At 45.8% G+C, this 22,779-nt stretch overlaps 1 protein-coding gene across 11 annotated transcripts; it reads left to right on the top strand.

The window, feature by feature from the left end:
• The first annotated feature begins 1,110 nt into the window (after positions 1-1,110).
• Positions 1,111-22,184, top strand: PPCDC (phosphopantothenoylcysteine decarboxylase). 11 transcript variants are annotated; one of them, XM_067305565.1, is made up of 8 exons: positions 1,255-1,458; positions 1,642-1,704; positions 2,718-2,777; positions 2,900-3,066; positions 9,300-9,395; positions 12,643-12,771; positions 14,853-15,021; positions 16,978-17,146. In XM_067305565.1, the coding sequence occupies exons 2-8, from the start codon at positions 1,689-1,691 to the stop codon at positions 17,127-17,129; spliced, it is 789 nt and encodes a 262-aa protein (XP_067161666.1). In that variant the 5' UTR covers positions 1,255-1,458; positions 1,642-1,688; the 3' UTR covers positions 17,130-17,146. The 11 variants fall into 11 exon arrangements, with proteins under 11 accessions (XP_067161671.1, XP_067161666.1, XP_067161668.1 ...); XM_067305568.1 differs by lacking the exon at positions 1,642-1,704 and adding an exon at positions 2,185-2,250 and having other exon boundaries at positions 1,278-1,284; XM_067305563.1 differs by lacking the exon at positions 1,642-1,704 and adding an exon at positions 2,044-2,250 and having other exon boundaries at positions 1,347-1,356.
• The last annotated feature ends 595 nt before the right edge of the window (positions 22,185-22,779 follow it).

Here is a 22,779-nt window from a genome sequence, read left to right as displayed (position 1 = left end):
CGTCGCTGTATTGCTTCAGCCCTCCAGCGCTGCAGAAGCCGGGCAGGGCACACGGCCCCACATCCATAGCGGCTGTGCTTAATCCGCGGCTGCGTGACGTATGGGCTGAGGCTGCCGGGCCCCGCCGCGTCGCTGGGGTCCGCGTCGGCGAGAGCGGCAGGCAGCTCTGGGCTGCAGCGCGCCTGAAGCTTTACTGCGCCTGGGGCCCGTTTGCGCGCGCCCTGGCGTGAGCGAAGCCCCTCCACTCCCAAGGCGCGGGCAGCGCCGGCCTTTCCTGCGGCGGCTTCGTCGCCTCCCGCCATCCAGCGGCTGGGCCCGCTCTGACCCCCTGCACGGATCGGTTACGCGCAGCGTGAGGCCCGGGAGCTCCTCTGAGCCTGGCCCTCTGCTCTTGTCCTCTCCCAACCCTCATCCCTTCCCTCCTCCCCTTTTCTTTTTTTCCTTTTTTTTTTTTTTTTTCCTAGCAGCAGGTTTTCTGCTGCCCTCTGAAACACCAGAACCGGGTGTTCGAAGCTCGAAGGCTTTGCCCCTGCGTGCTTTGCTCCCTCCCCGCCGCGCGCCCCAGCCGTCGAGGCGCATTGCGGTGTTTCCGCGAGGGGAGGCCTAGGGGATTTTTCTCTCTTTCTTTCTTTCTTTTTTTTGGAAACACAATAAGATGTAAGACTTGGGAAATCTCTCTCTGGACTGTTGCGGCGTTTCGAGGAGCTGCTGTTTCCCTCAGCCATCCGTGTTTGTCACTGCGAGGTGCAAACGCAATAAACTCGACCCAGATGTGGACACCTCCTGTCGTCCTGGCTGGTTCTTGGAGGGCTGTGCTGGCCGGAGGGGGCCGCCGTTGGTGCCACCCCCGTGCGGTTTGGGGGCTGGGGGGCCGTTTCCAGCGTGGAAGGGACGGGAGGGCTCCGGGCGGGCACGGCCGTGCCGCCCCATCCCCGAGGCCTGGCCGACGGCAGCCGCGAACCCGCGACCCCGGGGCCGCGGCGCCCTCCCGCCGCCGGGCGGCAGCGCGCATGCGCCAGTGGCGCCAATGGGCGCGGGCGCGGGGAGGCCTGCATTTCCCATCGGGCCCTTGTCCTTCCGGCGCAGGTCGCGCGCTTGTTGCTGGGCGACGCCGCGGGGGGTGGCGGCGGCGGGCGGTGAGTAGGGCCGAGCTCTGCGGCGGCCCCGCGCGGCTCGGGCTGCGGACACCGGACACCCCCGCGGGGCCCCCCCGGGGCCTCGCCCCTCGCGCCGGCGCCGTTCGCGGAGGGGTCCCGTAGCTGCGACGCGCTCGCGGGGCTCTTGGTGCGCGTCTGGCGGCGTCGTAACGCGTTACCGTAATAACGCGTTACCGCCCCCCCGCACGTGCTTATCGCTGTAAATATTGCTTGTTCGTATTCCCGAAATCCCCAGGATCCCTTCGCTCTGCGGTCCACCTTGACCGCCTTTTCGAAGTGTTTTCGGGGCTATATTTAAAAAGTAATGAAATGAGCGAGTAGAATTATAAATTGCTTGCTTTCTCATTATTTTGTTCTTCAGTTAATTTTCTGGAGCTGTGTTTCAATAAGAGAAAAGTGCTCCCCAGAATATCACACTTTATCATTAATATTGAAACTTAATAGTTCTTTTTAAAAGATACCTGTTATGTCTTATTTCCCAAAGTTTAGAATGTGGATGTTTTGGTGAATTCATTGTCATTTGGTAATCAAATGAGATGTGTATCAGGTGAGTAATCTGTGATGACTTTAATTAGATACAGACAGCCATGTGAAGTATTACTATAGTCCTGAGATACCCTAGCAAATATGCATGTTGATTTTCTTTTTCTCTGATTGCTCTTGCTAATAAGTGCTTAGAAGCCCAAGCTGAAATTGTGCTCGTCTCGTAGTAGGTTTTTTACAAACACGGTGAGAAGCCTCAGGGGCCCAAGCTAAACAGATTAATTCTAAGCAGAGCATGGAAAAAGGAAACTGTTTTCATATTTTGGCTCTTTTGTTCTGCATTTTATTGGTTGACTGTTTTTTTTCTTTTGTTGTTTTGTTTTTTCCCATCTGCTATATCAAGGAGAAACAATCATTGAGAGTAATTTTGGTGCTGGTATAAACATAAAGTAGTGATACAGCAGGCAGTAAGGTGATGCTGCTTGCCTGATGGCCCAAAAAACGTTACTTACTGAAATGTCTCCCTGCACTTATTACTTATCAGAGCGTGGAGGGAGACCAGCTCAACTGAGTTGCCTGTCTTCCGTCTTCCCTGCAGTCAGCAGGAAAGGTGTGTTGTAAATTCTGTGCCATGTTGAACATGCAAGATTGTGTCTTTGTTTTTAGGGCTGTTGACTTTACCAGAACAAATGAATGGCCTACTTTTGTAGTTTTAACGCTTTGCTTACTGATATCCTAAAATAAAGTGTAGTTAAAAGAAATAGGAGGACTGGACTGCTCCCATGCTTAAAGGTCAGCCGATGCTTAAAAGCTTTGCAAATTGGGGCCTAAATGTTTGGCACCCAACTGAATTACTCTGGGTCCTGCATAGGCCAGGCTGAAGTCCGTGCCCTTGGGAATATGTTGTTGCTGGAACCCTGCTGTACTAGTCTACTAGCTTAAAGCTAGCAAGCATAGATATAGGTATAGCAAATGCATACTTAATTTCAGTATATACAACCTCTGCTAATTTGATTGTCCCTGGGACAGAACACTGCACCTGCTTAATGAGAGCATCTTGACATTTGTGTGATTTAGATGGAGTGTTCCAGATTGAAGATGGATTTCACGCTGTGCTTTGGAGTTGTCAGAAAAGAAGTAAATAAGTAATTAAGGAATAAATAAGTAAATAAGTTTCCCAGTGCAATTGTTACTAGCTAAATCAACCCCAAAGTTGGAAGGATGCTTAGTAAAGTTTGTTTCTTTCTCCATGCTTGTAGATTTTGATTGGACCATGGAGCCCTTATCACTTCCAGGCCCACAGTCTCCTTCAGAAAATAGCTCATCTGTGCCACAGAAAAAATACCGTGTCCTGGTGGGTGTGACTGGAAGTGTGGCTGCCCTGAAACTGCCTCTCCTCATCTCTCAGTTGCTGGAAATCCCTGGGGTGAGTAAATCTCATGTTGGTAGAAATATTGTGAAGTTGGTGTTACCCTGTTTCTATTTCTAGTAGAGTTTGGATGGCCTCTGTTGAAATGCAGAGTTCCTGCTGGCTTTGAGCCCTGAAGTTTGAAGATTTGTTGTGGGGTTTTCCTCCTGTTTTTAAATGTCAATTAAAAACTTTTCCTATCATTTTAGACTTTTCTACACTTAAATGTGAGTTTGGAATCAGGTAAGGTGTCAGTTTAAAAGGCAATAGCTATTCCTGAATAATTCCATGGGCAGACATTTAAATTCTGGAATATGAAAGTAGCTTGTTCCAGTTCAGCTTGTTTAATTTGCTCAAAAATGATTGAATAGTTTCTTGGTTTGTTTTTGGTGGTTTTTTGTTTGTTTGTTTGTTGTGGTTTTTTTGGAATATGTCCTTCTCAGGCAAATTAGCAGATCTGGCTACAGACACAAAGTAGATGCTTTCTGGAACTTGAAATCTTGAATTAAGATCTTGCAATTTTCAGAAGCTGAAATGTGGGATTTACAAGGGAAAACAGATCTTGTAAAAAAGAAATAGAAAATACAAGCCAGTATATGTATCTGTATACTTTTTTACAGGAGTTTATTGTTTGGAGTAACAGAAGTGTCCAGCAGAGGCCACTACTGACTAAAAGCAGGGAAGAAAATGTGGTTAACTTTTGCTTTAGAATAAAGCAAAAGAATAAAGAGGAAAATGCAGAAACCTTTAAGAAATGAATCATCTGTTTTGGAGCAGTGAAATGAAAGTGTGTGTGTGAGGGGGAAGTGTGCACTTAAATATCCAGATACACTGGTTAGAATGCTTAATGAATATCCTTTTGGATGATTTGGGAAGCTTAGCCTCAGAGCTACAGATGCATTAAAAAGGGAGTCAGAAGACAGATCATATTCCCTGAGTAATTCTGAAGTAGCTGGTTGATGCTGATATCCAAGCCGGAAAGGACACTGAAGGTGTGGAGAGCTGCCAGCGTACCTGTGCTGTCCATCTCTGCCAGCTGTTGGAAGGACAATTCAGCTGGCATTGCAGGTTGCAGAGGGGGGCCTCCGTTAATTTATTACTTGACCTGCAATGATTAGTGAGGCTAATGGACCTAGCCTGGGCTAAGGGGGTCAAAGACAAACGATGCAGAGGGAGTAGGTGGCTAGACCCAGAACCAGCTCCGGCAGTTGATGAGGGATGCAGGATATGTGGTGTTAACGGCAGTAACAGACGCTTGGAATATGCAGAGGTAGAAGACACCACTGGAGTAAGGTTATTAGATGTTTATTACCTTGAAATCCCCAAACCATGAGGGGAAGCAACAGGGCTGTCCCAGGCACTGCAGAGCATCAGCCCATGGTGAGTTCCGGGGTGGGGCATGGGTTTAAGGCAAATTAATAAGTTACAATATGGGGTACTGCGCATGTGCTACAGGTAGCAAGGGAAGCAGTAATTCTTTAGGAATACACAAGTGCAGACTGACACCTAGGTGGCACAAGTGTAAGGGTTGCAACCTGCCATTCCTTATGGGTTCTGCACACCAAGTGTTTTGGCAGCTGGAATAATTGATTGGTCAACATGCTCCTGTCTCCTCGCCAGTCTTCCGCTGTTCACCCACTACATGTGGGAACTGCATCTTCCTCTAATCCTGTCCCTGTCTCCTGGATCTTCATGTGTGGCTCGACCTCAAGACATACCAAGTTCCTCACAGATACTCTTGGATTTTTTTTTATTATTATTTTTTTGCTCTTGGTACTTGGATCACCCTTTTTTGCAGTTGACAGGAAGAAGGTAAATGATCCACTCCATAGAAATCTAGATCAAACGCATTCCTTCTCTGTGAGCATTTGATTCATAATTAAAAACTGCAGAAAGCTGGTCCTAAATTCTGTGCGAAGGCCCATGGGTGCTAGGACATCATTGCAGGCTTTGTGGCCACTGGTTTTAGGCTTTCATTGCATAAAAAGTGAAAGTCAAATATCCAGTCAGTTCAGGGGCTTCTGGTATTTACTTTGTAATAAATTATATGTACTTATTTACTCACTTCTGATGTGATTTCAAGGCCTGATCTAAAGCCTGCTGAAGTCAATGTAACTTTTCCATTGAGTTTGGTAAATCCTGCACAAGCCCATTGCATTAATTTCTTTATGGACACAGCAGAACTTCCTAAAAAACTGTCAGTGAGGCAGGGCAGAAGTAGAGTAAGGTTTTTGATACCCAAGGAAATGTAATCAGAGGTTTGAATTTGGAGTTGTTAGTTTAATTTGATATTTCTGCTAAAATGATTTTCAGTGAACAACTTGGTGGTGTGAATTTTGCACTCATTTAACATCTCCTGGAGATGGATAGTGGAAGTGACTGCGTCTTACTGCCTTTCATTTAAACTCTCTGAAGATCTGGGAAGTTAGTACTGCATCAGCTTACATTTTTCAGTTTGTTACCCTTGCATCTGTTGTTGTGGGGAGACAAAACATACTGTATTATCAGGACTACTGGGTAATTCTCATGATTACGCTAGACTCTCACGCATACTATATCTGAGGCCTAATATTTTTGAAGGGCCTGGCAGGAAAATAATAACAAAAAATGGATTGGCAGGTTATCATTTAGCCATAAAGAAAGGAAACAATAAACCTTTCTCTGGGTCAAACCCGTTGTTCTTGAAGCTTCAAGATGTCATCTGGACTTCTGGGTTCAAATTGCATATCATGTGATTTCGCTGCACTCCTGCCAGATAGTGTCTACCTCAGCTTGTTGGTGCAGTTTAACATGGAAGCTGACCATCCTCTTCTGTAGCAGTTGTTACTAAAGTTGGGTCTGGGTTTAAAGATTTTGCTGTCAAAACAGGGAAAGATATGAAAAAGTCATATGTGCACCCTTTCCTCAAGCGACAGTTGTGACAGCAGAGGCCAGCAAAAATGCATGAAAACAAGAAAGCAGTTTTGCAAATAAAGTTTATTCTGGAGAACTGGCTTAAACCATGCAAGTACGAGAACTCTTAACTATTCTAAACTGTCTCCAATAAAGGAGTTTGAGTGTGGCTAGACTGACTGTGCTGTATAAGCAGAGATATATCCACAGGCAAACAGAGGGTGTGCCAGATAAACAGAAGGAAAAACTATGTAGGCTAAAGTGATCTTGAGAACACTGATCTCTTTCCAACATAGCTGGAGGGACTTGAAGGACTTGCTCAGAACAAGGGATCCAGGAGCCCACCCCACCACAAAAACTTTAATCAGAGAGAATATTTAACTGCTAGAGCAGCTTGCCATGGGGAGCAGCAGAATCACCACCACTACTTGGAGGCATTGAACGTCCTTCTGATACGCTCGAACTCATAACGGCTTGGATGCAGTACTCCGTACCCACCTATTCCCTGTCCTGGGCTTATGCCTCGTAAGAAATGTGTATTTTTAAAACCAGAGATGATTGGGAAACTATCTAAAAAAGGAAGAGTGTCTTTTGGGGGATTTTTCTATCTCCTTTAGCCTTAGATAAGCACTTCTGGCTTAGCTTTGAAAATTTTCAGTGCTGGGGTGGTTGAAGTAGCAAGCAACAAAATCTCTCATGAGCTAGATAGAGTTGTATCATCTAAAAATCCTCACATTGTTATGGTTAACTAAAATAAGAACACCACTAACAAACATTACTGGTGAAAACTTAGTGTGGACCTGGCCTCAGTTACAGCAGTACCATTTCAGAGAGCAGACAAGTACCTTTAAAGTGCGTGTTGCTTTTTGAAGTCACCATATAAATAGTACCTTGCAGACTGTAAGGTTAGCGCCTCATTGAAGCCTCTGGGATAGCAGAGAGCAGCATTAGCACCTTTGCTGGTGTTGCTGTTTGGCTCCAACAGCTTTCTGCAGAGTGAAGTTAATACAGAAGTAATGCTGATTTGCTGTGAATATGAACTTCACGCTGGAAAGAGCTAGAAATATGACTCTGACATCCAGACGGGATCCTTAGAAAAAGAGCAGAACTTTCAGAAGAGTCAAAGAACCAAGCATACAGTACCAAATATAGGTATTATGTGCAGCTAAATTTTCCAGTACTTTTTCTGCAGGAAATGGGAAAAATTACCAAAGACAGTGATATTTTAAGGCTGGGGTTTCTGCTGCTCCAAGCTGTTATTCTAGTTATGTAGGGTGCATATAATCAGCACTGCTCCCTTCTTAGGAGTTGCCTGGCAGTAGAATAGATAGTGTTGGGGAGATAGGTTAACATGTTTTGTCACTTCAACCACTGTTGTTGAAGATAGCTTCTTAGAGGTTGGAGGTTTTGAGCAGTCTGTTTTAGCAAGAATGCACGCACTGACTACTTCATCACTTTTGTGCCTCAGGCCACAATTTTTGAGTGGGAGGGATTTGTTGGTGAGGCCAGTTTCTCCTTTGCCGCTCTGTTGGGTGAGTAGAGCCATGTAGTGGGTTGCACTGTTTTTCGCTGTGATCAGTTCACTGATCTGCTTCACAGCATTGCCCTACAGGTGCCAGTGTGAGCACAAGTGGATGGTATATCTGGAGTATAGGGCAAAATCTTTTTCAGCTGGTATAGGTCCTCATGTTCCTTGGGTTGTATAATTGTGTCCTGAGGTGTCTTCCACATTAACAGTCTTTTTGGAGCATTCCTGCCATGTGTTGGCCAGTGTATTGACCGGTTTTAAGGCATGTCCTTTGGAGGAATTGCGGGTAGAAATAAAGTTGCATGCACTGTGCAGGTGATCGACACAATGTACAGCCAGTCTGACGCTGGCTCTGCTTTGCAGTTGATCCCGGTGTGTGCAGAACACCTCCGATTCCTGAGGTGTGCTAAGTAGCTCTTTGTGACGTTTGTCAGAGCTACAGCTTTGAGCAGGTTATGGGACTTGTAGAAACCAGAACAAATGGGCAAATTTCACTTGGTAAGATTTCTGCAGGAGGAAATAAAAGGATCTCATGTCACAGGGCATCTTACCACCTCATAACTGTTCCCATCAAATAAATGTCCAGGGAACCTGAAAGAATTTCCCCAGTATCTACCATATCACTGAAACTTCAGCTGCCTTTCAACAAGGCAGACAGATTTATCTAAGATATCAGAGAGAATACTTACATACTTTTACCCTCTCTCCTTTTCTATGTGGAAGCCATTGGTTGACTGCTTTGGCTGCAAAGATGCTCTGTGCTATGAACATAGCTACACAGAGGTTTTCCTCTTTCCTACAGCTTGCCTTGGTAGGGACAACAGCTAGAAGACACTACCCCACATTTCCTTCTGGTATTTTTACCCCAGGTTGGAGCAGGTCGGATTAACATGGTTGTAAAAATATAACCAGTAGTCTGTAGTTACTTCCCCAGCTTTGGCACGAGAAGGTAGCACTCTTATCCAGAGAGACAGAGGCATAGAGACAGAGACAGACAAACTGAAGGAAAAAGCCGACATAATCTGTTGGACCAAGGTATCATATTCAGTCTCCCAAAGCAGAAGCACTGGTATATTGGGGTTTTATCACTTTCATAGCATCTAAAGGTAGGTGTTAGTAAACTAAAATTCTGCTATTCCAAAATAGCCCCAGGAAACAAGAACTTTGAGGCATTGTTTCTTGTGAAGCCTTGTGCAGCAGAGGTGGGCTTACTTTGCGCTGGTGGTGCTGAGCCCCAGCTAGCCCACCTGTCTCTCAGTAGGACTTATGATCGCTCAGCGCTGTGTGTTCATGGTGCTTTCCCTTGGCTCCGAGTGTGGGAAGAGTGATCCTGCAAACCCCATGTAGGCATGCCACCTTGCAGCAGCCCTTTGTGCTGTGGTTAAGAGACTCCACTAAGGCAAGATGCTCTCCTACTCCCTTTTGCAGGTGTATTTAGTGATTAAAAGACATCTTTCACAGACTTTGGTTTGCTGCTTCTTACTGTCTCTTTGAAGTTCTGTGCTGAACTGCATCTCAGTTCTGATCTGTTCTGTCCTCTTTGCTGTCCCCGCCGTGAACTGGCCGTGGACATGTTTGGCAGACAGTGACTAATCACCTGCCTGTTTCAGGGTGGAAATGAAATGAATGTTCATCTCCCATGAACACCTGCAGTGGCGTGACCTTTCAGCTAAAAATAGGTGCAGTTATGCACTGTGCGCAGTAGGGGAAAGTCCTCTGAGAATCCACACACTTCTCAGTCTTTGCCACTCAAGCCCTCCTCCTCTACCCAGCTTTAGAGGATTGTTCTCAAGTTGTAACTGTTCTTTCTTTCCCTTTCTCTTCTGATTAGCTTGAAGTGAAGGTGGTCACTACTGAGAGAGCAAAGCATTTCTACAATGCCCAGGAGATTCCTGTCACCCTCTACAGTGATGTGGATGAATGGCAGGTGGGTTGTTCTTCCATTGGAGATTGCAAGGGCTCTTCTCCTGCCCTCACTAGCCACGTGTTTTGTGGTTCAAGTAGTTTTGTGGTTCAAGTAGTTTTGTCATGCACTCGTGCTTTCTGCTTCCAGCAATGGCCAGTGGGTCATGCTTCAGAAAAAAAACAGACTCCCTGGGGGATTCACTTAGAAACTTGTTCAGGTGCTGAACAGCAAATAGAAGTTTTCCTTCAAGTTCCTTTGCAAGAGACCTTTTTTTTCTTTTCTTTTTTTTTTTCCTTTTTTTATCCTGGGCCAGGGTTTGCATCTTTATTGTAGTAACGTATGCTTTGGAATATGGCTTTCAAAGAACATGGTTCCAGCCGTGTTGTAAAGCAGGATGAAGAGGACTGCCCTGACTGTACCAGAGAGCTTTGCACCACCCCAGCAGACTTGCAGCAGGCTATATGGGAAGAAGTGGTCTTTTACCACATTGGGCTCATCAGCTATCCACAACTGTCAGAGGAGTGTCAGGAAATGTCAAAAAAGCCATTGCAGAGCCGTGGTGAGGGTGTTAGGCGATTGTCGTGAGTCATACTTGTCACAAAGGCAGCAGCTTAATCCTCCTTATTACTACCTGTTCTAAATCTATGGACGCCTCACAAAACTATTTGGACTGCTTTAAAACCTAGCTTGGTGTCTGACTGTGGGTCACCCTGGGCGCCACTGTGTATTACAACTTCTTACTCTGCATTTTCAGAATCTGCCTGTGACTCAGGAGGGGAAGAAAAAGGTTGGTGTGACATGTCTGATTTGGTTGTAGGATCGGGTCTCTTTGGAGAGCTTTGGGCTAGTAGGGCCAGCCTGGTTTAGTGGTGTAGATGAAGTCCAGTTCCTGGAGATGTCTTGCACCAGTGTAAAAGGTGTCTGGAACTGAGAGAAGTTCTCCTGGTGGAAGTGGCATTTATCTCAGTTGTCTGCATCTGCTGGGGCACATACACAGAAGAGACTAGTTCATTGTCCTTTCGTGTCTACAGAGGGGTCTAAGATCAGCTTGACCTTATTCACAAGTTTTCCCCTCAAATGAGTTATGGATGAAAGCACCCTACAGGATCCTGCAGTGACAGTGGCCTCTGGCATCTTTCTGGGCCCTTTCTACAGATTCTTCAGCATGAGCTGAGGCTGTCACACGTTTCCATTCCAGTAAGGAGGAACCCAGATGTCAGGGTTGCAGACATCTCCAAGCTTTGTAAAATGTCTTCTTCTCTTGACTGCAGTTTTGCTGACATGCTTTGAGACTCCCTAAGGACAGAGAGATTCACTGTATAAACATCCACATTTGTTTTTCTGCATGTTTTTTTTCAGCTTTGCAGTACTGGTCTGAGAGAGTGCAAGGTGATCTACTCATTACCAGTACACTTGCTAATACGCTCGTAAGCAAGCATCGCTTTTATGTGCAGAGAAGCATGTTAGTGGCAATGGCCAGGAAGCTTTCCAGTTGGTATAGGAAACTGGTGGAGATCTTTTGGGTCCCAGGGTACTATAGTTCCAGACAAAGTTATCTGTGGATTTCACAGGGTGGGGAGATATTAACTCTGGGTTTATTGCAAACAAATTTATTGAAGATGGCGATACAGTGTAGTCATAGCAAGCGAATCTTACTGCACGTTTATTATTGCCCGAGTCTTGGTTTCTTACCTCTCCAACGGTTTCTTGTCAGAGGTTCTCTTAACTCCCAGAGAGTAACCTTGAGAAGCGTCCCAACTCAAGGGGGTGTTCACCGCCCTGCAGCCTGCTGCCGTGCAGGAGAGCTCAGTGGGCTCTAGGCTGCAACGCTATTTATGGGCACGGAGTTTGACTCGTGATCGTACAATATTTGGTGTGGAGATGTACCTTTCTTGCTGATCTCATGCCGTGTTGGGGAAAAGATACCTTTTTGCTGACCTCATGCCCGTTTCTGGCCTCACCAGTTGCAACCAGTATCACCTAGTTCCTCCTGGTCAGCACTGGGCGTTGTCAGTTATTTGTGGTCAGCTGGGCCCAAGATAAGGGGAGGGGGGGTAGTTGCGCTCCACCACAGTGGGGAACCCCAAAGTTATCTGTGAGGTCTGTTGGCAGAGCTGGAAAGGGGACATGGAGCCATTATAACAGGCCATTCTGACAGAATGGCAGACAAGAAGTCCTATCGGCATCTGTGTGTGAGAACTTCATTTTGAAAATAAAACTACAAACTTTAGTGTTTCTAGAAAAAAGAAGAGTGAGTGGAGGAGCTGGGAAAGGTTTCAGGGAGCGCCAGCTTTCCGGATGCTGCCTTTTTGTTGTGGTTTCCAGTGACTCAAAGAAGGAACAGTCTGTGGCCCTGACACACCTCTCGCTGGCCTGTGGTTGTGCGTGGCCTCTGGGGATTAAACACCTAATGCTGTTTGCCGCCTCTCTTGACACTTTACCAGCTAACTGTGTGTGCTCTTACGAAAGTACAAGAGCTCCCTTGAGCAACACAGAGCTCTGGTGAAAAAGTGTTTCCTTAGAGCCAAGAGAGCAAGGAAGAGCCCAGTAGGCTAAATCTAGTTCATCCTGGAGAAAGCCAATGGGATTTTTTCCTACTGTAGTCATGAGGGTTTACTTTGCTATTGTGTGTAAATGGCTTAGGAGCATGCATCCTAATTGAAAATGACTTGTATAGTTAGAGACCTAAATCCCCTTTAAAGCCAGTGGAAGGCATCAAAGTGCTTAGAGCACTTTAAAGAAACCTCACTCTTCTAAATCACATGGATTGCTCAGAAAATGCTACACCTGGTTTGGTCCTGTCTGGCTTCAGTTGGCTGATACTATGGCGCTCTTTCCCCGCTCACACATGCTACGTGTTGAGGAAGCTTTTGTGAACATTTCTGAAGCTGAGGGATGATATGAATGGGAGGTGGATGGAGAGAGCTTTTTCCTGTGAGCTGAAGTCTGTGGTTGTTGGATGTGTAAGTTGCTGCCCTTGTGGGGGAAGGATACTTGTAGAGCAGCCAGCACATTGGCACTGCCTGTTAACTCTGCTTCCTAAGCACTGCTGTGATACAACCTTTGCTGGAGGAGGAGAGAAGTCAGAAAAGTGAGCACTGTGGCTACAGTCCCCCATTCCCCCCTTGCTGTCAGATCTGGCTTGATGTGTGCATAATTCTTTCCCCTTAAGTCTGCATGGTAGTTACACATGTGGGATTGATAAGGTGCAAATTGTTCACAGCGTGCATCAGAGTGTTCTGCAGTCTTCATCTTGTCTCATCCACAGCTGTGGAAAGGCCGTTCGGACCCGGTCCTGCACATCGACCTCAGACGGTGGGCTGACCTCATGTTGGTGGCCCCTCTTGATGCAAACACGCTGGCAAAGCTAGCGAATGGCATCTGTGACAACCTGCTGGTGAGTATCTGGAGCTCTGACTGAGAACAGCCTCTAAGTTCTCTCCCCTCCTCATCTCTCTGGCCTTTCTTTCCCTGGAAACTCTTAGACTCTACAGCACCAAGAGCAGTGGGACTACTTGCGTGTTCTGCTGCCACTTTGTATACAGTACATGTCTCTTCCTCTAGTGTGCTTCCCCTATTCCTTCTCAAACATGCTGTCTTTCTTCATTTCCCTGACCTACATCCCTTTCCACTCCTGGGCTCTCCTTGGCTCTCGCATTATTCCCCACTCCCTGCTTTGCCTTTCCTGCTTTTTCTGATGGGTGATATTTCTCCCCTTTTACCTCCACCCTGTCTCTGTCATGTGCACACACACACACTCACACACGGGTTCCTCTCTGCATTTTTTAGATGCAATCTAGAAAGACACCTGTGAGATCAGATAAAATTGTTTACTTCCTGCTACCTTACCTCCTCCCTCACCTAACTGCATAGCACAGAAATTCAAACATGCACACACTTATTTACCTTCCATTTTCAGCTGTAGGGCTTTTTGCTTGTTCAGGCATGTTTTCTGGTATTGAAGGTGGCTCTGGCAAAAAGGCAGATCGTAAAATGCGTTAAAAGAGTGTGCCTCTCTGCTTGGTGATGGGGAACTTAAGTGGAGCTGAATCTTTTGTGTCCAGGCATTAGGGGTTCATTAGGAAAAGAAACAGGCTTTTAACCACCCAGAAGATCTGCCATAAATCTGCAGATCTGCAAATGCTGCTGTGGTGCGTCACCCTTCAGTGAGAACTAGGAATGGCAGGCAGTGTATCACACCTGAAAGTAGGAGCCTGGCCAGGGAGCCCTACACAACCAACTTAGTTGTTCAGGTAAGAGAGAGTGCATATAAATGAACAAAATACACCCAAACCAACAGCCCTCAGTTGTATGAGCAGGTCAGCGGAGATGTGGGAAAAGCTGGAAAGAGCTCTGAGAGGGGCAGGCAATGTCTTGTCCTTCTATGTCCCCTTAGTACTACGTGTGTGACAGCAATAACAGCAGAAGAGCTCTGGAAGGGTGTTAGTGACACATGGCTTCAAAAACTCCTGCTGGTCTTTTTGGAGAGCCTTGTGGAGAGATGAGATAACCTCAGGAAAGGAAAGCAAGTGTTGGAGGTGCTGGTTGGTTGGCAAGTCAGAACAGATTCCAACAGACTTTCCCTGTGCTAGGAAGGGTTCAAATCACAGGGCATAAAAAAGGATGGGCAGGGTACTGTAAGTACCCTGTAAGTACTGTGTTAACTGGGCAGAGTTCCTCTATCAGGGACTGATGTGAACTATTGCTATTTGGGACTCTCCCTTTGCATGATTTAGACCCTGTTAGGCCTAGGCAAACTGCTGGACGTTGCACTGTTTAGGAACAACTGTCATTTATCTTGTAAAGGAGACGAGGTGATACTAGGTTGTTTGGAAGCTCTATATCACTGAAGAGTCAGGTATGATCCATTGCAGCATGCAGGAGCTGCTAGATGGTTTGTAATCTGCCAGCATCTTCTATAACAGGCCAAATGTGTTCCTGTTATCCTCATTTTGTATCTTGGAAGCAGCAGTGCTTCCTCTGTGAGGAGTTCTGGATCCAGTTGGCATATTGCTTAGAAAGACTCACTTGCCAACTTCTTGTGTTTAGCTCTACAGCTGGCTTATCTGAAGTGGTGCCTGGGGATTTTGCTTTAGCTGATATGATCTGTGGCCGCCCTTCAGCTTCTCTTGGTCTCCCACATGGGCTGTCAGTCTGCACGCATTGTGTTCCAGCTTGGTTTGCTCCAGTGATTGGACTGTTTGCTTGGCTCCAAGCTGGCGTAGGATGGGATCTATCCTTTTTGTAGCTTCCCTCACCCTTCTTCCCTGTCAGAGATGAGCTTTGCTGGAATGTAATACAAATTAGTAGCAGCCCTGTGGATCTGCTCACGGGTTAGCCCAGCTGCACTGACAGATGGAGGATTTTGGCCCTCTAGTGATACTGAGGCTGGGAAAGGGCTTCTGTGCAGCAAAGTGATGAGAAGGAATGAGGAAAGTAATCACATCTCAGGGCTGAAACTCTTGGCTTCTTTTGCAGACCTGTGTAATCCGCGCTTGGGATCTGAGCAAACCTCTGCTCTTCTGCCCAGCTATGAACACAGCCATGTGGGAACATCCCATCACAGCTCAGCAGGTGGAGCAGCTGAAGGGCTTTGGCTACACCGAGATCCCCTGTGTGGTGAAGAAGCTAGTGTGTGGAGATGAAGGTCAGTCCTTTTGCATGTCTTCTGACTGCTTTTCTGCGCAAGTGCTCCCATTACGCTGAAGGGGCGTGCCTTCTCTTGCCCTGTGCCCTTCAAAATGTTGGACTGTGGTGAGAAGGTGCTGTAACTCCATTGCCAAGGTTTATACAAACAAATTGAAGTTTTGCCATTATGCCAGCTGGTTTCTATTAATCTTGTTCATTAATTCTTAGATAGTATTATGAGACTATCCAAGCCAGGCTTTCAAACGGGCCATTAGATTGGCCTGATATTTAAAAGAAATACCCATTCAAGAGGAGAGTAGATTGAGAAGAAGAAAGGCTTTGTGGTGAGCGTATCAGCCTGGGATTTGGGTGTCCCTACCCTGCCCTCTACTCACACTGTGACTGTGGACCGTTTTCATCATGCTTCAGTTCCTCATCTCTAACATAGGGGTAATATCTTATCCCTCAGAGCACGCAGTGAGGATAAATGCTTTGCAGATGTGGTTGAGGGTGTAGCTGGACATGCATTTAATATTTGTTGTTGTTTGTTACCCGGGTTACTTTTCAGCTATATCAGCTTCCCAATATAGTTTTGATTTGGGGTTTTGACATCAGATTTGTCAGTGAGGTGAAAGAGGGGAGTGTAGGGAAAGTTGTCACATTCCGTTTCACTTGACTTTGTAATGTTATGCTCTGCTATTAAAATGGTCTCATTTGTGTTTTGGGAGCTGCCTTAAAGGTGTTTTGACTTTTGGGAGACTTTTGGAAGGATTTTTGTACAAGCAATTTGGATGAATGGATTCACTTTTTTTATTCAGACAATCTTTTTTGGACAATGTCTGTAAAAATGTCACCCAGTTCTAGCCATAATAGCAATTGTGTTATCATCTGCACAGTAATATATTTATACTTTCACTTAACAATCCCAACTATAGCAGTATTTTAACCACTCCGGATAGTTCAATAAACAGTCTATAGTGAAGAAAGGGTGTTAAAGCGTTCTTCATGTTTAAATTCTAGGGTTGGCTTTCATAGTTTCTGAGTTCTTAGGTAGATGCAATGCATCTAGAGAATATATTTTGGAGCTGAAGATTAAGAAATATTTATAGTTAGGTAAGTGTAGTCAAGTAATCAGGCATTAGTTAAAATGCCCTGGACAATTTTGCTTCCGCTGGGGTTTTAGACCTCATTACATCAAATTTCTTGCATACTTGTAATAAAGTTAAGGGAAGACGCCCAAAAGAGGTCATTCCTTGCAGACATTTTGGCAGATATGGAAAGGCCATCTGGCATATCTTCTTTGTCTTTAATGCTTTTTCTTCATATTTTTTAGTATATATATAGGGTCTCTGTTCCTGTAGTAGGCATCTGAGTGCCTCATAATTGGTAACGTGCTTATTCTTGCAGGTCCATGCATCTGAGGCAAGGCTGTGTTGTTGTCCCCTTTTCACAGATGGGGATCTGAGGTACAGAAGGGCCGTGTGTGTTGACTCACGAACACAAACAGATCAGAGTTGGATGGTGAACGTGGTTTTTACCTTCTGCTGCTCTGCCCTGCCCCTTTCTTGGGGGTTGCCGCCCTTGCGGCAGGGATGTGTGAGCCACATGAGAAGCAGCATGTGAATCGCTGCGGTTTGCAGCTCAGAATGGCAAAGTAAACCAGCGTTGATCAGGAGTTACCTCATTACACTGGCAGTCATTTGGGAGCTGCTTCATATTCGGTTCACGTATCCTTGCTGTGGGGACAAACTCCTCAAGTAGTGGTACGGACAGCTGGGGTGGTGGTAGCCACATCTGACTTGACTCTGCTTGTGTTTGTGAGTCAGCTTCCAACAGGATTTTCCTGTTGGAAAATGCCAGGATTTTCCGGCAGTATGTAGGAAAACTGTGGCAAAGCAGGAATGGACTCTAGGTCTCTGAAGACCCAAAGCAGCTTCCACCAATGACTTCTTCCTTACTTTCCCTCTTTTTTCAGGCCTTTCACCCCAAGGCCTTTTCTTCCAGACTAATTTCTGTTTCATGGGTTTCATCCACAAAGGGGTTTGCCTGGCTTCCACCCAAGCGGTAGGTAGCAAAGCTCAAACATCTGGTTCAGAAGCAAAAAGATTCAGTTTGCACCAGTTTTGACTGTTGACATTGTGGTTTATATTGCTATAAAAGAGGTTCCTTTTCCTCCACTTGTGTCACCGGTCCCACCTGAAGTGGGCCAGATCCTGACTGTCACCAAGTTTCTATGAGACGAGCTTTTCCTGATAAATTTTTCTCCCTAAGTGAGTGTTCCTTGACATAGAGATGTCCAGCTAAAAAAGAGTTAAAATGACTAACTAAATTGAGTTGAAAATTAAAATAAGTTTTCTTGATTGGATAACTAAATGTAACCTACCAGCTGTGGGCCTTGATGATATCCATGTCCCACCATATAAAGAGAGCTTTAAGAGGTACTGTACCACACCTGGGCCTGCAGCAATTTGCCCTTGCAAAACACTTCCAAACTGTTAGTGTCTTCGTCATCCTTGGCTGGATTTCTAGAGCCTTGCAGACAGCAGGATTTTTACCTGTGGACATGATCTGTGCTGTAAGACAGGCTGCTTAGCAAGCTTTTGCTCAGCTAAACCTAAAAATCCAGCTGTGAATTGCCAAAGATGTTGAGGATGTGGGTCATGGAGGACAAAAGTGGGCCTTGGAAATGCTCTCAAAGGATGTAGTTTTGCCTAACTGTGAGGAGTCAGTCAAGGAGTTTCTGTTGTTTAGAAGGACCTGTCGAGTGCAGTTCCACTTGAGATTAGGAGACAGAGCTGCCCAAACCTGCCTGCCTTTCATCTATATGATGCTTCAGACCTCCTGGGATTTACGGGTCTGAAAGACCTGTAGTGGAGAATGACAATCTTGCTCTGCAGGGAGACTCAATTCTCTTGTCCTTCCAAAATCATCATTCTTCATCTCCGATACTCACAGGTTATAACCAGCTATGCCTTCTATCCCAGGCAAAGCTCAGGTAACTCTGGAAAACGAAGAGCCCGGTGAGATTCAGTGCTCTCATCTGCCCACGGAGAGCACCTCTCCCTGCTGTTTAGAACTGCCTTTCCCCTTCCGCTGTCTCTCCCCTGCCCTCAAGTTGTTGCTGTCTTTTCAAGCCTGCTGGTTTAGCTGCTCATCTGCACACTCACTAACGCAGTTGTGTAAGCAGTCTAGGAAAAAAAGGGGAAAACAAAACCTCCCAGAACTAATTTCTGATGACAAAGCATTTGTTTGAAATAATTAGGGCAATTAACCACCAGAACAAAAGATCAATAGACTCCATTTTTTATATCTTCTAATGGAGACAGATGCTGGTGGGGAAAATATATTTCCTCAGCCCCGAGCATATTGGAGGAGTGAATGGACAGAGTTCTGTGACGTAGTACAGTAGGTTGGATAAGATGATTTAAAGATCTCTGCTGACATAGAATTCTGAATTTAAGTTAAAAAAAATTACTTCAGAGGGAAGCAACAGCTTCAGTGTAGACTAGATGTTCATCTGGCAACTAACCAGTCCTAAAGGAAAAGTTCTTACATTTTGTTCTGTCCAGCACTTAATCTTCTCCAAAAATTACTCTCAAGATTCAAGGCAGTGCAAAGTCAGGACAGCTTTGCCTCTAATGTGGATCTAATTGCAGAGCCATTGGAATGGTATGAAATCAGCAAGTTTTTTTAATAGGCAAAAGCCATTTTAGAAAGATACTGAACACATACAATGTGAGTGTGTTCACACTGGAGAAAGAAGAGGAAATAGAGTATCTTGTTACCAACATGCTGCTTTTGGTCACTTTTGAACACCCACCGCAGGAGTAATGTGAGGTAAGATGCTGCTCCCTGCACAGTCAAGGGTTAGATGCAGACACCTCTGGAGATGATTCAGAACATGAGGTACTTATTAAAGTCATATGAGTTGCCTTTTGAGGTTTCTGGCCTCTCTCCATTGACTGTCTGGGGAACCCATGCTCCTTCTTAGACATCTAAGTTAGGAGTCAGACTATGTGAGTACTCTTCTCACCCTCCTCCCCGTTGGCATTCAACCATGCCACAAAATCCATGCAGATTGAGCTGGACTGAGCAGATCCTGTGGCCTCCTCACAGGATCTGCAGTTGCTTTCTGTTAGGCATGTCATGGGGAAATACATGAGGGATACTTAGAGGCCTTTGGTTAATGGCAGAGTCCAGCCTAGTAGGTGGTGTCTGTGAGAGCAAGCTTTACCCCAGGCTTGCTGTGCTGTGCCACTATTGTGTATGTAACTTGCTGCAACACTGCTGTGTAGAAGAGAGGAGGTGGGACAGGGGAAGCATGTGGCTCGTACTGTCTCCGTGGGACCTGGATGTTACAGTGTGCGTTTGGTCTTACCCTCCAGGTCGAGGTGCCATGGCAGAAGTGTGGACCATTGTGGAGAATGTGAAAAGGATCCTTGCAGAACGGGTCTTGCCAACGCAGAGCTGATTGCTTGGCATGTGAATTGTGTTTGTTTCCCTCCCTGATGGTTTGAAGATGAAACCAACAGGAAGCTGAGTTGAGATGGCATGCGTCCCTGTAGCATGCTCTTCAACCGGAGGAGTGAGACGGTTGTGTTCCAGCTGGTGCAGAACTGAAATGTGGTACATCACTGCAGACTTTCAGAAACTGAAGCCAAGAGCAGTATCTTTAGTGTGGGAAAACTTTGTGGTATCTTACAGAGAGGGAGTAACGTTCCACTAGGCTAGTCAACCCCAAGTATTTCATGTGCAATCCCTTCTTAGGAGGTTGCAGAAGGACTTGCCAGTGTGTTCCAGATCCAGCAGTCCCCCCAAGGGGAGCTAGAGAGGAGATGGTGTGAAAGTGCTGGTGGTGGGAATAATACCAGCCCCTTCCAGCCCATCAGTATGGAGTGGTGAAAGATCACTGGTCTTCAAAGCATGGTCTGTAGCTGTGCTGGCTTCACCTTTCCAGCAGGAGTCACTATCCAAAAAGCATTTTCCCACTGGGAACTTAATAAAAGAGAGCTTTTAATTCTGCTGCTGAAGAATTGCCTCTTGTAGCTGTTTTGGGGGCGTTTGTGCTTAACATCATAGCTAAATGGTTGCATTTGTGTGCTGTTTTTATCAGATGTGGGGAAAAAAAAAAATGACTGAAAGAAGCTGTCTGGTCCCTGAATTAGCCTTTGCCCTTTTCTATCTGTGGACTGGATAGGGAAGCAGACATCAACTGTGAACCAAAATGACACCTGTCCATCTAGGTACTTGTCAGGAAGCAAAGAGGCTGGGCTCTTGCGGAAAGCCAGGGTGGATTTTCCCAAGGCGGTGAAGTCAGACTTTGCCTATGACAGTCCTTTTCAGCTTGAAAATTAACTGCCTGGCATGAAAAAATTGGGAAATCCTGTGCCTGTGGGCCAGACCAGCCAGGGCTCCCCCAGTCCAGCCTTTCCTTGGAAACATGATCCTGCCCCAGGGGAGAATGGGAGCGAGCTGGGGCTGTTGTATACATCACCACAACAGAGCACTGCTGACCAGAAAGTTTATTTTTAACTAGACCTAGTCAAATGTAAGGCCTTCAGCACAGAATGTGCATCCTGCTTATGGGGGGCAACCTTCAAACTGCTGAGCGCAAGGGAAGAGGTTATCGGGGTATGTTTGCTTTCCTTATCTATTCCACATAAATAAAAACCTCTGAACTTTCCCATTTTTGGCTCTTCCACAGAAAGAGAGCTGAGAATTCAGAGCTTCTAGGGATAAAGTCAGAACAAGCCTTGTGTGAGCAGAGCTTCTGGCTCAGTAGCAGTAAGAAGGGCCATAGTGATACTAGTGGCTGAGTTTTGCATTTTGTCTCCTAGTGGTGGTGCTAGATTGCACCAGTGAAATCTTTGTGGTATAACCTGCATGGTTTGCTCACATTCTTAGCCTGATGACAGCTATCCACCTATCAGAGGTTTTTACTTTAAGCTTATTGAAGGCAGCAGAAGAGATGCCTCTTGATTTCCATGAGTTTTGTAGCAGGTATTGTTTCTGGCACTTACAAAGAAATATGTGTTCTGGCAGTTGCAACTGCCAGGCCTTGGTGGGTAGAGCTTGTGGGTTCTCCTCCTAGCTCTGCTATGGATGTCCCATATAGTTGGAATAGTTTATCCTCTCTCCTAGTCTATGATTTGGCAATAAAGTAAATCTGACATTAGGGTTCCTCATACTGGATCACAACCCTGTGTCCATGTGATATGAGTGTTCATTTGTTAACCTATTTTGCTAGTTTGAGCTTGCTTCAAAAGCCTCGACAGGTATTGTCTGGCTTCTTCCATCGCCGTAGAGTAAGCGAGAAAGTATAAAGCATACACTGCAGGGTGTGAACTCTGGTATTTGAACAGAAATGGGGTAATGTGCCCATTTTAGAGCCAGAATTTATGTTGGGTCACCTGATAGCACACAGATCTGGCACTTATGATCTTAGCACCGATCTCAGTGAGTTGATCTGTAAAAGACAGGGAGAAACCGATAGGCCATTCAGGCTCCTTGAAAGGCTTAAATTAATGCTTGCAAAGTATTTGCAGATCCTTGAGTAAAAGGAGTTAATTCTTTGTCTTGCAAATGTGTAGAGCAGACCCTGGGCAGCAATAGAGATGTATGCATGCCTAAGTAGAGCCGGAGGCAATGACAACCAGCACTTCACAACAGCCAGGGGTAACTGCCTGAAAAACACACAAAGAGCTCATCTGTGAAGAACACCACTCCTAGTCTGTCTCATCGTGCTGTGAAAACAGATACTAATTGTGTCACTAAATAATCCTCTGCATAATTGCTGTAATTTCTAATTGGAGGCAGGTCCTGATATCATTACAGCTTGGGATAAACCCTGCTGAAACCACCTTTCCTTCAGGGCAAATATAAGAAACAGTTAAGTTCCTTTTAGGAACCAGAGGGCTGAAGCAATCGTAGCTTCCACCCGTAACACAGACAACGTCCCCACCCATGGCTAGGTATGTGCAGGGAGCCTCTGGGCAGGGAAGTTTTGTTTGATGCTTTCTGTATAAAAGAAGCAGAAAGAGCAAGCCGCGGGGAAGCCCTGTCTGCAGCCACACAAGTTGTTCACCTCTAGGAGAGGACTTTGGGCTGAGGCCTTTCTAGGACATGGTTTGGAGTTATGAGCAAAGGACCTGATTCCTGCTGTGTTCAAGGAAACAGGACTTTGTTCAGTCTCTGTAAACAAGCAGGATTGCAGCACTGCCTGGTTCTGCCAACTCTGAACCAAAACCAGCCTGGGCTTTGGTTGGCCACCAAGGCTGCAAAGAGGTAGGGCCTGGTGAGGTGTTGAGTGATGACTTCCTCAAGGGAGCCTGAGACTGACATCTCAATCCTCTGGGCTTTTGTGGTTTTTTTCAGGTGCGTAGAGAAGGCCTGAAGCTTTAGTTGTGTACTCTTTCTTCACCTCTTAAACTAACTGCTGATTCTGTTGCACTTTCCCATGAAAGTCTCTGATGACAGAAGCAGCATCCCAGTGAAATGTGCTGTGTTGCAGTTTCATTCATGCTGCTTAAAACTGTTTCTCTCAGCACTGGTTTGTGAGTGATAAGCAGCTGGGATAAAAGCTCTGCTAAGGCAGTGGCCCTGCTCCTTTCCTGCGTTTAGATCAAGGCTTTCAGCCTTGCCTGGACTAGGACATGGAAAGGTTTAAGACGGTCCTGCAGGCTTTGTTCACACCAGGAGTTGAGTGCTTTAGCAGTGTTTAATGCTTCTTAGCAAAAAAGAAAGAAATCTACCCAATTTTACTTAGAGGGATCTATGG

The sequence above is a fragment of the Apteryx mantelli genome, chromosome 15 (assembly GCF_036417845.1).
Source record: "Apteryx mantelli isolate bAptMan1 chromosome 15, bAptMan1.hap1, whole genome shotgun sequence".
In the NCBI taxonomy this organism is placed as follows: Eukaryota; Metazoa; Chordata; class Aves; order Apterygiformes; family Apterygidae; genus Apteryx; species Apteryx mantelli.
Note: the sequence above shows the minus strand (reverse complement) of the source record. Positions and strands in the feature narration are given on the sequence as shown.